This window comes from Ammodytes marinus, assembly GCF_949987685.1.
Source record: "Ammodytes marinus genome assembly, chromosome: 23".
NCBI lineage: Eukaryota > Metazoa > Chordata > Actinopteri > Uranoscopiformes > Ammodytidae > Ammodytes > Ammodytes marinus.
Window position 1 is genome coordinate 9,090,864 of NC_137227.1, and position 17,526 is coordinate 9,108,389.

The 17,526-nt window shown below is 41.3% G+C and overlaps 1 protein-coding gene across 1 annotated transcript in view; it reads right to left on the reverse strand.

Annotated features, from left to right (window-relative positions):
* LOC307269471 (protein Dok-7-like) overlaps positions 1 to 17,526 on the reverse strand; it is a 41,948-nt gene that overhangs the window by 9,149 nt on the left and 15,273 nt on the right. The window contains exons 5-11 of the mRNA XM_080052440.1: positions 15,754 to 15,873; positions 10,497 to 10,595; positions 8,931 to 9,733; positions 6,775 to 6,823; positions 6,058 to 6,600; positions 4,326 to 4,414; positions 2,357 to 2,426 (exon numbers count right to left, since the gene is read on the reverse strand). Of these exons, the coding sequence (XP_079908566.1) occupies positions 2,357 to 2,426; positions 4,326 to 4,414; positions 6,058 to 6,600; positions 6,775 to 6,823; positions 8,931 to 9,733; positions 10,497 to 10,595; positions 15,754 to 15,873 (1,773 nt within the window). The remainder of the gene's footprint in view (positions 1 to 2,356; positions 2,427 to 4,325; positions 4,415 to 6,057; positions 6,601 to 6,774; positions 6,824 to 8,930; positions 9,734 to 10,496; positions 10,596 to 15,753; positions 15,874 to 17,526) is intronic.

Sequence of the window (17,526 nt, forward strand, 5' to 3'; positions counted from 1 at the left end):
CCTCTAACCCCCACATCCAAGGCAGGTATACTGTCACGCCTCACTGCACACTCTAGTTACAAATATCACCCTTTTCTATCTATTAAAATTATTTTTTGGGTGAGTTTTTTGTAGCTTACATATTGTTAAAGATGGAGTCAGCGTTTATTGAGTGCTTGTTGTCAAAATCAGTAATTCTCTACTGTGTGGGCCTTAAAAAAAACTTAATACACAGTCTAGGCTCTGTAAACAGGCATGTTGCTAGCTACCGTTGGCTCCCCTGCATTTACATACCAGATTACAGAGCCTAGGCTATGTATTAACGCCATACTTTTTTTCAGTACATACAGGTAGTAAATCATCAAAAGATATCCACTGATTTTGACAAAGTGATTTTGACAACAAGCTTTCACCAGAATTGCTAACTGCCCCTTTAAGCCGCCCTGAGGCAAATACTTTATGAAGGGTGAAGTTGGGTTGTATAAATATAATTGACTTGCGGGGGTTCCTTCTTGACACAGTTTATTGGCGTTTGATAAAACGCAGATGAAGCAAATAAATATTCACGCTGCAGTGAGAGGTCGCTGAACCAAATCCTTAAATCCAAATTACATTAATGGCGGTCCACACATCACCAGTGTGACTCATACCAGCATGTTCTTCACAGGCTCATGTGTGATTCATCTCAGACATTACATCATAATTCACATAAATCAATGCCATTTCAACAGATGACACTGCTTGTTCCTCTGATGCAGAGCCGGGCTGAAGGATAAGCGAACTAAGCAGGGTCGGGATCTAGGCTGGCTGCTATTTTCACCCAGCTGGACATTGGAGTCACTGGTAGAAAAAACACAGGGTGTGTGAATGACATAAGTAAATTATTTGGGCAGCGCTAACATTGGAGAGGGCCCCCTAATAAAATTCTGCTTTGGTCCCCATGGAGGCTTGGGCCGGCTCTGCTCAGATGTATTATCATTACAATACAGCGACAGACCTACAACACATTTAACGACAAACGGGACGGTGTAAGCGGTTTATAAAAAAAGGAAAGAAAATCAATCACTCAGCAACAACTTAAATAGAGGAACACGCCTAGAAAATACCACATTCTTAATTTTTATTTTTAATGTTTAAAAAAACAAAGCCATAGCATCGCTAATAATACTTCGAACTAATTAGTTTGCTGCCGGATGACTTAATATGTTCACATGAACCCTAATTTATTAGTCGTTTTCTATTAATAAACTCTCTCTAAAGCTGTTCAATAAATGTAGTGGAGGAGAAGCCTGAAGTTAGCCTGGCGAGACAAGCATGAGCTCTCGCGCGCTTCCAATTTGTTTGGTCTCCCGCTGATAAGTCTGGACTTTCTCCGATCTCCGTGGGGAGGAGCCCGGTCAAAAACAATACTGGGCCAATCAGTACCTGCGTTTTGACCTCATGTCCGTGGAAGGCAGCTTCTGATGTCAATCTAGCCTTGTGAGACCAGCCATAACTCACAAATGTATTAGTCAATTCATGTTAATTTCATCGACTACAAGAACCAATCAGGGGCTGCCTTCCACTAACGGACGGGGCTAGGCTCCTCTCCACGGAGAATGGAGAAAGGTCAGACTGATCCGTGGGAGAGAAACAAATGTGAAGCTCTCCAGGCTAGCTTACAGTAGCATCAAGTGGGAAATACTCAAGTAAAGTAAAAGTACTTCAATAAATCCAACCACTGGATGAGTTACCAGAGATACTATGAATGTGTTTAAAGCACCGTACAGTCCATTACTATGTATAGCATCGAAAACATTGTGCATGGGTTGACGTGTGCGCCACTCTAGTGCATGTCGTGCCTCGTGCCCGTTTACTTTAAACACTGAATGAGCCTCATTTTATTCATTTATTCATGTCCTTTTTATTCAACAGGTGATGCGTTGGGAAGCCACAGTGATTGAGGTGCATGACTCATCAGTTTAAATCCACTATCGGTAAGTGGGTCCTGGTGATTCCACGAAGACAGGGTAGTGCGAGGGTAAAAACATTCCATGCACTCAAACAATAATTAATTTTTTAAATTAAGGACCCATTTGAGCAGTTAACAATCATAAATAGTGTTAAAGTACAATGTAAATGTTGGTGTGTCAGAGAAATAAACATGTCACAGGAAAATGGGATCCCTGGAACACTGTTTGAAGTTAGAAAGCTCCCTGAAAAGTTCCTGATTCACTGTCGTTGTTTACAGCAGCAGGGCCCACAGAAATACATGTAGAGAAAATATGTTTTGAAGAAAACCGGCAGGCTCTGCAAATGTAAATGAATCCCCCTCCCCTGAAACTGCATAGTGCACCTTAATGTGTTCTGTGTTTCACATGATGTCGGCTTCACTCACCTTCAGTCTCTTGAAGGAGCCTCTGCTGAGCGTAGCTGCCCATTAGCTCGTACTTGCTTTTTTCTTCGGCCTGAAAGACAAAGCAGACGGTGTAAGCAAACCTTTTTTTTAGATAATAATCTACGGTGAATGCCTTGTCTATAGGCATATATCATAGGTTTTTGTTACATAAACTTTCATGACTTTTCTCCTGGCCACACTCGGTGGACACGTCAGAATGATTTATAGACGAAAAGGGCTGATTTTCAGGATTTACTCTGGGCTATACGTTTATGTGGGGGGAAAAACCCCGTCGACAATGCCTCATCGCTATGGAAGGGTAACAACCATGGCATATTTTTTTTCAGATGCTACCACATACAGTAATCTCCCATCCCAGACAGCATGGTTACTGTGCTGTGAACAATTGGCGTCGGGAGTGCAGCCATACTGCTTCACGCCTCGCCGAATGAGCGGCCACTGCACACACACACACAGCGGGAATTCTTTTGATGGGGTCATCAACGTTCTGATAATCAACAAGGCCAGTGCATAGGAGTTGGATATTCATAGCAGGGCATCAGCAGCAAAACCATGGTTAAGACTAAAATAGTTTTGACAAATCAATTTAATATAGACCCCCTCCTAACCAAACGGTGGTTTCACCCATGGCTGATTATACAGGCGCCTTTTCCAAACAGATGGACACTAACCATGTTTGAGCCCTGTGATGTAGAGCTGGAAAATATGCAGATTTAATAATCATAATTTTACATGGACAAATGATCTGTGGTCCATATTTATAATGGGAAAAACACTCCCATGAGATGTGTAGAGCGATGAGTGATATCCAGTCTCTACGCCTGGCTGTTCTCTAATGAACAATCACCACACATGACTACCTCTAAAATGTAAATTATAACAATCAAGATACATTGTATTAATAATACATTTTCAGAAATACTCTTAAGTGTGTGTATATACTGTATGTAATCCACGTGCCCCAAGTAACAAAGGGAATTTTAATCTTCTGAAGAAACACAGTTTCATCCTTGTAATGAAACATTTAAATATGACAATAAGATAAAAAATATTCAAAATAATCCAAAAATATTCACTATGCATTCCGAATCGCATACTCTTTCTTTTTTCTATTCTACATACTACATCTGAAGATAAAAAGAATCTAGTTAGGATGCAGTTGGCATACAATTGGGACATACTTTTACTTATTTATTTCATCATAACATTGCGCCTTGATCATGCCTCTTGCTTTTATATCCGTCGCATCCCTGTTTGTTTTCATATGGAGGCTCTGTCGATGTGACGTCACTTCAGCTGCGCACTGGATTATTGGTCAGAATCGCCCAAATAGGATGCTGTTTTCAACACTAAAAATTCTCGGCCGGATGTAGTAGACATCCGGGTATTTCTAACCATCCTAAATCAGGCCACAAGAATTTGGACATCCTAAATCTTTTTTATACCATACTAGAAAGTAGATGGTATGGGTATTGGGATGCAAGGTGAGTAAACAAACAGCCTCCAATATGGCCGCAACTCCAAGACTTCTGAGATCATACCATTCAACTCTGCTTGACTTTTTTTCTTCCCTTTGGCTGAACAGACGAACAACACACGCCTCCACACTGAAGCCATTAAAGCAATGCTTAGGAGAGTGTTCATACATGAAGCACACAATCTCTTCATGCTAGGGTTCCCTTTCAACTCGTACACTGTCTTCTCAAAGGCTTATTTCCAACTCACTGGACAAGAAGTTCCAATCAAGCTACACAAAAAAATAAAACGCTGATTGGACATATTTCTTCTCGTACAATTTCAGATAATTAACGTCTATTCTTCAATCGATATTAGACCAAAGATGTTGAACTGAACCTCGGAGCACAATGAGTCACACTGTCCAAAGTGTGTCGGCGCTTTAGCGATAGCATAAAGCGGATTAGAGAGTGTTTTGCATTGCTTGTTCTACCTCTGAGTTCTTCTCCGGCGCCCGACATTCCATGATCTCATAAGCGGGATCAGCCCTGTGTCTTTCGTCTTTCCTGTTTCGCCTTTTGTCTGGTGATAGAGAAAAACATAGTGTGTTTGAAATATGTAAGAAACTTAAACTTGGATTTTTCTTTTTCTTTGTGCTAAAAGCCAGGGCTGAAAATAAAATCCTCCTCCTTTTTTTTTTTTTTTTTAATTAATTCCACTTTGTGATTCAAAGAAGTCATGGTTCCCTTTGGGTATAAAGTGATGGGAACAAGTAACAGTGGAGTACAGTAAGGGTCGCTTGGAGAAAAATAAGAATAATAAAATAATTATAACAATGGAGGGACAGACCTCACACACTCCATGCACATGCAGAAGACAGTTAAGCGTGATTTTTATGATTCATTTATAAATATATCAATTTAAACGCCATTCCACGTAGAAATCTTTTTACATCAGACACCGACTGATACATCAGCATTGACGAAATGATCTGACAATTTGACTTGTGACAGATATATTGCTATTGACCTCATAACCCAACATGTGGTGGATATTGAATGTTAACACCAAAATAATTGAGAATTTAAAAAGGAAATACATCTTGTTTGTACTATAAATGGGACACTTTACAGACTCTTAGAAACTGTGACATCGACTGGTTCTCGATAACATCAAACATATCATTTCTGCACTGAAATGTCTTTCTAATTATTGGTCAACATATATGTAATTAGCTCCATCTGTCACTCTAATTGGCATGTACACTCAGTCGCCACTTTATTATATGATACAAAAAACAACTCCAGCAATTAATCCTCCCTTCATGGAAGAGTGTAATGTTACTTTTGCTTTAGAGATGAGTTCATTCAACTGCTCATTTTAGACGGATGTAGTTTCTGGTACAATGCAGGACTTATGTTATGGCATGAATTAGTTTTTTTTAGCTAGGTGTACCTTATACACTTGGAACTGAGTGTGTATTAGCCAAAAAGGAGACACTCTAGAACTGAAAAGCTAAAAAATGGTTTGGGAACTGTATGAACAGTGTCACCCAATGCATAGTGTGTCCAACAGAGAGTGGTGACGAGTTTAAAGGGTTTACAAGTTGATGATGGTGGCTGATGACCCCATTATTGTCTAATAAATAATCCACTAATGCTTTACAGTTCAGGAAGAAGCCATCAACGAGAGATAGTTCTAGGCTGCCAGGATGGTTCATCCTTTCTATACTGTAGATATGGTAATGATGCTGTTATAAATGTTGTCAATGGGTTAATGTATGCTTAATATATCCATCCATGATGCCTTGTAGACGGGTTATATGCAGACTGTTGGGTTGCCAGGTTGCACAAAAAAGGTATTTTCAGACCTGACTCTCTTGTGGAGCCTGTGTATAATTTCTTTCGGATTGAATTAATAACCCTTGCAGAATCTTCAAACCCCTCTTCTTTTCACAGCTGCCAAAAAGCTCAGTTGTAAAAGCAACACAACAAAATAGAAACATCCCAGAATGCAATGAGAAAAACAAGCAGGTGAATAAAGAAGAAGAAGAAGAAGAAGAAGTTGGAAGGAAAGTGTGTTTTTATATCCTCCATGAAGAGAACAACAGGATGGAAAGAAAGGAAAGAAAGGATCCATTTCAAAAGGACCGGAAAGAGGAAGAGGACACCATAGGACTGGTAGGAGCTTTGACTTGAAGAAACTGGAGAAGGGGGCCTTCTTACCTTCACCATTCACCTCTCCGTACTGACACTGCTGTCCTCCGTCCACACTGTGTGATCCATCACTGTTAGCTTGATGTAGCGCTTCTTCATTAGCGGCTTCTTCCTGTTCTTGGCTCTTCTTCAGAAAGCTTGTAAAGCCTTGTAAAGTGGAGATGCTGCTGTGGCGGTACATCTGGGCAGGTGTGACCCTCGGAGGAGGCCGGCAGCGCTCCCCTTGACACTTGAAACAGTTTTCGTAAATGATGGTGCTTTTGTCTCGCCGCAAATTCGAGGTGCCAGTCGGTGCAAACCTGAGCTCGTTCACAACTGCGGAACTCATCGACTCGTACAAAGTGAGTCGGTTGGTCTCTTGCCTATCTGGATTGGGAAAGCCTAACAGATGAGCCAAGAGACTGGCTAATCTCTCTCTTCCTTTTATGGGCAGTGGAGAATACTCATTGGTCCCCATCTGCATGGCACACGACGGATCCTCCAGGATTTTCGTGCTGGCTCTGCATGGTGATTTGTCAACGCTTTGATCTGCTGGATTGAGAATGTGTCCTTCTGGAGGCAAACATTTTCACAAAAGAAAATTTGATTTCTGTCCCAAATTTATAAAAATCAGCAAGCTGTGGCTGCTACAGCAAACACCCCCTCAATTCCACAAACATGCAGGAACAAAATGCGTGCAGTCACTCAGTGTGCATCCCAATATGTCAAACCGATCGTCACACTTACCTGGTATGGCAGGTATGGCTGACCCACTCACAGGGATGTACGCTGTGCCCTGTGAATTGAAATAGAAAAATGACATCGATTATATTCTTAACACAAACTGGCTCAATATGAAGGTATTTTTGCGAACTATACATAAGCAACAATGAGCAAACACCGTAGTGTGGGGTTGATGAGGCATTTTTTAAAGGAGAAGGATCAATATGTTGTTTCTTAATGTCAATAATCTCATGAAAAGGCCAAAACCATCGATGCACTTAGTTATCCCTCAGTAGGCTACACCCTGACTTCAACAGGCTGAATTTGGTTCTGATCTACAAGCTGATTTGTTCCATGTAAATCTGGAAAAATGAGTCACTAATATATTTTATATTTTATTTCTTTTTAAAGGCTGGCTAATTGTCTGAGCAGGTTGGGTTTTGAGCAAAGGTTACTCAAACAGTGCATTTGTTGGGGACTATTTTCAGCTGTGAGATCAAGTCTAAATGAACTGCAGACAGTGGACATGTTCATGGCAGGCTAATGAAAGAACAGGTCATTTTGGTTCACTGACTTTTGATACAAACATAACACTCCTCACACCTTCTCTTGTCACACTAGCCAAATCAAACCTTTGACAATAGTGTGACTGCGATCACAGCACAATTATGATCAAATGCATTCATGCATTCTCAGATATGACACAATTTGAAAAGGAATTTGTTTTAGCATTTAGATAAGGTTTAATGTTTTCTTTTGAACGTGCCCTTCAACTGTGAGCCAATTAGCACTACAGGGTGGATAGTGTTGCTCACACAGAAGGTGTTAAAATGCCCTCCCACACCGCTATGGCCTGACAAGTCAAAATCTGGCCAGTAACTCTCTCTCTTCTTTAATTTAGTTGGCAGAGGAAAATGGAGAGAGACAAAGTGAAGGAGAACACTATTGTATTTAAGTAAAGAAATTGAGTTTTGGTTTCTTTAGTAAATGCACTACCAGCAGGTGGAGCTGTATATTAAAGAGTATTCAACCAAAAGTGACTGATACGGTCAGGCCAGGACAAGCACCTCAATGTTCAAATGATTCCAGAGACATTTTAATTAACCCTAAAGCTCAGCCATAGAGAGCTTGTATTACAAATGGATTACTACACTATTTTTTAACTATTTCCTTACATTTAAAGTGAGAAAATAATCCCCATCCTAAATGTACACTGCTATGAACCCTAAAACAAAGAAGAAGAAAGAAAATACGAAGGCTATCCTCTGTAAACTGGCATGTAAGCAAAGGGTATGTAAACAAAGAGGTCCCACCATAGCTAGCTAGCAACATGCCAGTTTACAGAGTCTAGGCTGTGTTTTAACACTGGATATTTTCACACATCGCACACAGAACGTACAAGTAGCGGATGGTGAGGAGATATCCACTGATTTTGACAACAAAGTTCTTGACAAAAAGCATTCTCCAGAACAGCTGACAGAACGTTCCCTTAGGTCAACAGTAATGAAAAGGAGGCGTATGTACTCCAGGTCACTACTAATTTAACAAGGTTTAAATCTACTGGATACAGTGACAGAGTCAATGTCGATTTGGCTGCTGAAAGATCTAACTGGTTAGGACAGATGCACCATGGGAGCTTTTGTTGTTTTGACACCAATCTCAGAGCAGCTTCACCGTCCGCCCGCGCGATACCACAGAGGTCATGTTCACAACACATGATTGAGTGATGATAACGCCTGCTGACACAAGCTGCTACTGCTGCAAAGACAGGGACTTATACAAGACAGCACGCCTGGAGACCATTTCAACGGGGGAAAAATTAAGTAAAGTATCTATCTATCCATCCATCCATCTCTCAGTCTATCTTTTTCCCAGGTTTTTAGGCTAACAGATGGCAAACAAGAATAAAACTATATTTATATCTGAGCTTCAAAGGTGGAGTGAGCGATTCTTTCTATCAAAATCAGTGAATATCTCCGCACGTTCCACTACCTGTCCGTACTGTGTGTGCGCTGAAAACAAAGGTGGTGTTAATACACAGCCATAGCCTCTGTAAACTGGTATGTAAACAACAGGGGGGCCACCGTAGCTAGCAACATGCTGTTCTGCAAAAAAACTAACAAACAAAAAAAACAAGATTTTGGTCAGCATTACTGAAACAGAAAGATGTTCCTTCTTACCTTCAAACCCCCACACACAGAGCAGATGGTCACGATGGTTTTGGGGACAGATGTGCAGGAGTCTGGGTGCTCACTAGAGGGCGCCGCCTTGGTTTTCTTACTGTCCTCTGAGGGGCCTTGTAAGTGTTCACTCACTGACTGCCTTTCAGTAGTGTCAGAGTGTCCCTCAGGGGGCGCGGCGCTGCTTTTATCCCTCTGTGCAGCGTCTGATGTGGGGCCTGAAGAAGCAGGAGTGTCCATGGCCGGACAGGTTGAAGGTTCACTTTCTTTACCATCTCCACTTCCCTCCCTCAACAATCTCTTAGGCGAGTCATAGATATACCTAAGTGACGTGGGCACCTGGTATTCATGTCCAGTGAGTGTGGTGGGGCAAGTACAGGGGCTCAGGTCTTGAGCCAGGTGAGGGGGCAAGCTGAAAACAGAGCCACCAAAGTCTTCCCCGGGCGCAATGTCCAGGCTGCCCGTGTAGGAGGAGAAACTGCCCGAGTAAGAGGAGTGGCTGCCGGTGGCGATGCCGCTGTCCGACGAGCTCTGGCGCCCGATCTCCTGGAGCTGTCTGGGGGGTTTGGCGGTGGGCCTGTTGCCCCCCCCTGCCTGGATCACTGAGAGCTTCTCCATGCTCTGTAGCGTTGTAGCCTTGGCGACCACGTGACTGGCGGTTTCAACAGGGGCGGGGTCAGACCACATGACCAGTCGGCTGCTGCCCACGCTGCCCTCTGATTGGCTGGTGTCTGAGGCGTCGGAGGAACCGGAGATGCTGCGGTCGTCTCCCCCAGCGGACGGACAGAACGAGGACGATGACACTGCAAGGAAGAAGAGAAGAATTGAGACGGTGATGAATTTAATAAACAGCTTGAATGAAAACATCGCTTTCATAAAAAAAAGCATATTAAAATTGACCGATACTGGTCTTCAGGGCCAATACCGATAAGTAGTAGTTAATGAAAAAGACAGCCCATATTTTGTAACCAATATACAATAAAAAAGGTTTGGAATGTTAGAAACACAGAAACAAGACTTTTACTGAATAACCAACAAGAACATACTGATTTTAACAACAATAAATGTCCATTTCAAAATAATATATAATTACTGCTGAATTAATATGTTCAAATTCAAAACTTGAATGTTGCAGCTGGTAAAGGTAGAGCTCAATTTAGGTGCGAGCAATATCATCATACCCTTCGAGTCCATTAAGTGGCTTCAATGTTGATTAGTTATTATTACTTGTATGAGGTCTATAGCCAATCAGATAGTGTTGTGGGCGGGACGTTAAGTGAGACTCAGTGGTGAGTGAAACTGGAGCAGAGGGAGAGACACAGCTGTAGTGGAGCCAATGTAGCAACCTTTTTAACAAATTAACTTTATCTGTTATCGCTGAAATAAAACGCTGATATAGCTAATCTGCAAATGCCAAATATCAAGCCCATAATCAGCCAGGGCCGATGACTGGTTGATCCCTCATAATATTATCATTACTCCTGTTTCTCCCCCTCGATGTCCATATTTTTGTTTAACTACTACTATACTTTACTACTTGGAGCACATTGGTCCATTAACATCTACCTGTGCTGCTCCGGTGAGAGAGCATGCTGAGCCTCTTCTCCAGCTCCTGGGCGTCATGGTTCAGCCTCTCCTCAGAGTTGGTCTGACTGGCACTGGGGTCTGTGTGTGTGTGTGTGAGAGAGAGAGAGAGAGAGAGAGAGTATTACTTTGCAGTCGTCAAAACTAACCTGAAACGACAAGGTGAGTTTGCTGCTGTCACCTACGCAGCTTAGCATTTATTGGTTGAGGGGCTCAACTGCGTAAAACACAACTTGTTACTCCATTCGACAAGGGGAAACACACACAAGGGTCTCACTCACTCACTCACTCACTCACTCACTCACTCACTCACCTCCTCTGTGGTATTGGGGGATAAACACTAGATGTCAATAGATTGAAAGATTAATATATCTTAAAGGAATAGTTCAACATTTTTAATTTTGAGCTTTATTGCCTCACTCTCAGGCTTGAGAAAAGGTCACAGAAACCTTTCCTGTAACTGTACATGCATTTTTGATGAAGACCCGGGCAAAGGTCTCTCATCCACATTAGTTTAGCTCACTAAGCACTGGTAGTCAAGGGGGACAAGTCAAAAGATAAACTTGACAACATCAGTAAACGCCCCTGTGTGCTTGTTGGGACTTGTTTATTTACCACGTTATGTTGCACTCTATTTTTGCACGTCATGTCAATTTAGATTCAAATACATACTGGAAAGAAAACTGCACGTGAAATAAACAAGTCTCAACAAGGACACGGGAGTGTTAAGTGATTTTGTAAAGTTTATCTTTTGACTTGCTCCCCTTGACTAAGTTTGATCTAAGCTAACCTGGATGAGCGACCTTTGCCGATTTCTAAATCAAAAAATGCACGCACAGTTACAGGAACGGTTTCTGTCACCTTTTCTTGAGGCGGAGAGTGAGGCAAAAAGCTCAAAACATAAACATTTTTGAACTATTCCTTTAAAACGATGGCAAGAGTGTTGTGTGCTGGTATTTGGTCTGCAAGTGTCCCAGGCCTTTGGACAAAACACAGAAAGGGGTCAGGCAGGGAACACCTTTGCAGCATTCGTGCAACACTACAGAGTTTATTAATAGCCGCTGCCATGTGACTCTGTTGGTAAGAGAAACCGCGAGCGGTGCTGGCTAGCGATTGTTGGTGCCACTGTCCAAGAATCTAATGTACCTTGGACCGCACCAAGGTCAACTCTGATGCTGTATACATTTTCTTTTCTTTTTCTTATCTATCTTAAGCCTCCAACATTCATGTGTGGGAGATGAACCAGACACAGTAAAGGATAACGATTACATATGGTTACACGTGGATTACAACACTGTCCTCAGGTTTAAAAAAAGACTGTGACAAAGTATTGGATGACTTCAGTGTGTGTGGGCCGTGCCCCTGGTTAACTATACGTACAATCGCCTTTGACACTTTGACAGCCTGTCTGCTATATTTGGAAAACAAAAAATCCAAAGTCCTTCTGTTATAGACCCAGATGCACAATACAAATCTCAAAAATTTCAAAATAAGTTGCATTTATGAACATAGTAATATGTAGATTCAACTTCATTTTGAAACTTTAAATTGAAGTCTTTAGCCTTATGTCCTCTTGTAATGTACAAAGACGCACATCATACACGCACAGTTTCCTCAGGTTTCCCAATGGAAAACAGATGACACTGCATCAAAGGAATCAAAAGAGATATTACGTCACTTTTTCAGGGAAATGTGTTGGGCATAATAAACTGCAGTCTAGTTTAAAGTAAACTCATTGTGTTTGTACGGACATTGAAATGTGTACAAACGATATTTGTAACACCACAAATCTAACCAGAACACTTCCATTTAAAAAAAAATAATATTTTCATTATAATTAGACTTTCTTGTCATGATTAATTTCTGCCTTTAGAGTTTGTATTTTTTGCACTGCTCTATTGTCAAAGGATGTGTGTGGCAATTAAATAAAAAGTATAATAGCATCTTAAACTGATACAAACATAATTACAAAGTCTTGAACTAGTTTTGCCTCTGGCCAAGATTAAAAAACCAGAGTTTAAAAAAAACTTGCCACAGTATGTTTATCAGATAACATGACCTGGAGCTGGGCCAAAGACATCAAAAGGAGTGCGTCTTTGGGTGATGCCTGATTGACTGACAGGTGCAGCGGCCTATCACATGCTGCGTTTGCTGCAGCTCGCTCATCCCAGCTAAGCTCTAATAACGCCTCGTCCCCTCTGACACTTTGCTAGCATTACAGTGGCCAGAAAATCTTTGTTTGGTCAAATATGGCAACGTGCTGCCCTCATATGTCTGTGACATAAACAGACACTCTCATCTCACCTTTGGTGTAAAATCTTTTTAAAATATTAACCGCATAAATTCTTATTGTGATTTTTCAGGTTTTTGGTCGAGCATTTTCAAGTAGCCAATTAAATAGTCATTGGCATCCCTAATATTCTCATCCACCAGTTAGCTTGATTACTTATGTCTGCAATTCTTCTAGATGAATGTGTTTCGTCATGCAAAGTTTCCAGGGGGAGTACAGTCTGTATCCAGGGATCAGGGGTGGAAACAGTGCATCACACACAGTGGGCCTGAGAAACGGAACAGCAATTGATCAAAACAGCAGAGGCGGAGCGCTTTAGTCAGGAGCCGTGTATTAAAAAAGACCACAAGTGAGAACAAGAGACATAATTAAGAACTACACAGTGAAATAATATAGAAGTATGAAATGAGAGGGAGGGGAGAGTGGGTTACCGAGTATGAAATTAAGTGTGTGTGTGTGGGGCCACAGTGGAATCTGTGGATGAGGTTACATACATGCCCAGAGTGATTAGAAAGCTTTGGCTGCCCCCCCCCCCCCCCCAGCTTGTGTTGAACTGTGACTTTGATGGTCTCTCTCTCTCTCTCTGACGTGGTCCCCTTGCTATTTATACTACTACGCGCCCACAATAATAGGAGAATGAGCTCAACCTGTAATAGGGCGGCAAGATGTGTGAAAACCAGAATACCCACAAGAAGACCCACACCACCAAAGCTGCCCGCCCACCTGCCCTGCTACACATTTTCCCCTGTTAGGTTGTATGCGTGGGGGGCGGGGGGGAGTTCATTTAAAACTGCTAGTGTGGAAAACTGGAGGTGTTAAAGAAGAAAGCTGGGGGGAGGGCGAGGGCGGATAATGTTTATCGGCTCAAGTCATACCGCATCAAATGTCTTATTAAAATAGCAGGAATAGCAAAGATAATGACTGTTCCCTCGTAGGATTCTTTGCACCAGGGAACTTTTCTACCTTTTCTTTTCTTTTCCACCTTTGCACGGTGGAAAGAGAAAATAAAAACTATTCTGGAGGAGTTTTTATTATGCTTGTCCTGCTTCTTTTTACATGTGCAAAGTTAACGTTTATTTTACAGAGTATTTTTAAAATGTAAACCTGCAACACCTGATATCATGGCCACATGGGGGTAGCAGATTTTGTCAGCGATTTTGGAGAATGCTTGTTGTCAAAAGCACGTTGTCAAAATCATTGAGTATATCCTCACGATCTGCCAACTGTTCGTATCATACTGTGAAAAAAAAAATCCAGTGATAATACACAGCCTAAACAGGCTTGTTGTTGCTGTTGCAAACTACGGTTGGCCCCCTTTGTTTACATTACGTTTGTTTACATGCCCATTTACAGAGCCTAGGCTGTGTACTAACATTGGACAGGAAGCGGATCATGAGGAAATATTGACTGATTTTGGCAAGAACTTATTTGGACAACAACCATTTTTCAAGAGTGACATTTCGATATTATCTTATTATTTTTGAATTTTAAATTTGTTGAACGTGTTCTTGATCATTACAATTCTTACAATTTGGAAGGAACCACAATGACACAATGTTCAAACTACAAATCTATTCGGTATCTAATCACATAAGGTGAAGAAGAGAAGCAGCACATGCACAAAAGGCTTTGCCTGAGAAATGACTGATTGTCAAACCTGTTAGGGCTTAATCCTCTTCCGGCACAAAGAATTCTGAAGTAATTTTATTAAAAACTATCTTTTTTTGTGTGCAAAGAAACCAAGCCAATCCTGTTAAAGTTTGATAGTGTTTGACAGAATAAGAGTGGAGCAGAGGAGCTGAGGGTGGACATGCTGGAGCTCAGTGCTCATTATACAGACAGACCTCCACTGTCAAGTTGTGTCAACTAATGAATTATTCCACTTTGACATTCTTATTATACAGTTATTTGGTTTATGAAGTATTTCCAAATGGAGATCACATATGAGGGCCTTTTCTTTAACCAGTGCGACATGTTTTACAAATTGAATCGTGTCAGAAAATCCTGCTGTCACATTAGTTAAAAAAAGAAAAAAGAAAATTCCTAGCTATTTGGATCTCAGCCATCCTCCTGTTGGCTCAGCAGTAGCTCTACACCCTGGACTATACATAGACACACAATTGAATTGGCTGCCCATAGTCACAGTTAGTACAGAAACTTATCCTCTTTCCCATGTTTAAGGTGACCCTTAGCTTTACATTCACCACAGTAGGCCTACAACACAGTAAGTCAGGGGTTGATTTAAATTATAAAACGTTGCAGAAGGATTATCCAATCATTTTCTTTCAAAAACAGCTGTCAGTCATCTTTTAGTTCACATCAAAGCACATCCATGCTCTGACTCATTCTGCCACAGACGGGTTTCGGCTTCCAGGAAGAAGACGGCGGCACATCTAACAAGCTATTCTAAATCCCTGGAGGCACAGGAGGGGAGCCGCTGCCTTGCCACAATTTCAATCGCCACTGTTGACTTAAGTGTTTGCCCTCGTAACTCCTTGGCAACAAGCTCGGCTTTTTTGAATTATCCAAATTGTGCGTTGCGGAGATCAAACCCTTTATTTGTGTAAATAAGAGAGTGCTCGCGACTTAAAAGGTGGGCAAAGCAATTCTGGAGAATGTCGGTTGACAAATACAAAGAAGCTTCTGTAAACGGGCCCAACGTGTGGGCCCCCTTTGTTTACACCCCCTTTGTTTACAAACCAGTTTACAGAGCCTAGGCTGTCTATTATTAACACCAGATTATTTTTCAGTACACACACTTACATTACGGACAGGAAGAAGCAGATTTTGAAGAGATATCCACTGATTTTGACAAAAGTGATTTTGACAACAACCATTCTCCAGAATTGCTTACCCCACCTTTAATTCCCCTCCCCCCCCCCATCCCCCCCTTCTCGTACTTCCCATTCCTATCCAGCATAGGTGGCTTTAAACACCTCTGGTACTGACCTGGCAGAACTGGCCTGAGTCCAAAGGGCCCTCTGGTGGGGGAGATGCCTCGCACGATGCAGTCGAACAGAAAGCTGATCTGCTCGCTCTCTGCACACGCCAGCAGAAACACACCGGCCCCTGTGGAGAGAAGACTTTTATTAGTGTTGCATTATTTGTGACATCAATCAGTTCAAATACAGTATACTCTAAATAGTTACATTTTGCTGTACCTGAGTACTGATTGGCTGGGTATAATTTGAAGTTGATAAATTTTCAAAACTTTTATTTTTTACTTATTATATTAAAAAGGTGCACTACACAGTTTCAAGGGAGTTTTTTTTTAACATGTACAGGGCCTGCAGTAAGTTTAGTAACATATTTACTCTACATGTCAATCTTACTATTGAATATTTATATATCAAAACTAAATCATTTGGAGACACTTGGAACCAAATGTACACTAAGTCTAGAACATGTTTGTTAACAAAACTTGTCGGCCCTGCTGCTGCAAACAACACCAAAACAGTATCGTTTAAGGTAGCTTTTTAACTGTGTTCCTGTGTTCCAGGGATCCAATTTTCCCGTGAGGAAAGTTTTGTTTATTCAGTTATGAGAATATAGGTATGAAAATGGTCACTTCTCCGACACAGTCAAAGTTGCATAGTGCACCTTTAAAGTGACATTACATTTTCCCCATTATGTCTTTTACATCAACCCAAAACGCCATCAAAAGGTGCTACAATGCAAAGGTTTAAAGGTCATGCTCCACACAGGTGGCTTGACCTCCCATACTGACAATACAAATGGCTGTCCATTACGAGTTGTTGCCTATAAAGGGTCTGTGGTGTGGCCGTGTCCCTTAGCATAGACCACCCAGGTCAAAAACTCACCCTCAATAAATTTCCCAACATGACCCCTGGCTGTGAGGGGGGTCAAAAGTCAGCGAAAAGGTCTGCCCAAATGTCTGCAGCAGTTGTTATTGATGCCTTCTTAATGCTGTTATGATATGGATCCTAATGAGAACTATCTAATCATGTAATTTACTATTGCACAGAAACTACTCTAAACATTTGAATTTATTTTGTTTTCTTTTCATTGTTTTGGAGGAAACATGTGTATTTGTGTCAAGCCGATGGTAGCAGGTGACAGAGCATCAGGTGCACTTCTAAAAGTACAATAACCCACACACACACACACATACACACACACACACACACAGCAAAACAAAGAACAGGTGGCAGCAGGGCTTACTTCAGTTAACAACACAATAAAGATTCTGTGTAGGAATAGAAAAACAACTCAAGTGGACACTTCTTGTCTCTCACCTAAAGAAGTGATAAAAAACAAAAACACAATCCACACAAAGAAACAGAACTTATTCAACTGTGTTCGGCGCATGGGAAGTGTTTATTAGTTTAGATCTTCACTGAGAGCAAAGGATGGCCTTTTCGTTTGAACAGCAGGCAGGCAAACACTTTAAAGGGTAGACTTTGATTCAGGGCAGACTTTAAAATGTTCTCTATTTACATGTGACACACACTCATAGAGTTTTATAGAACCAGAGTGAGCTCTCCTCACAAGTAACATTTACACCTTCTCCAACACATGAATTTTGTTATTTTTTAAATATTTGAATTACATTTCTCATATTTTATACATTCATATTTTACCCAAGCTTAGTTTAGTTCCCACCAAGTTAAAATAAAAGCTTAACTATTCGATACGGCACATATTAATTTGCTGTCCCAGTCAGCGCTACATCTTCTAGCCTGGAGCACTTGTATTTCCGTT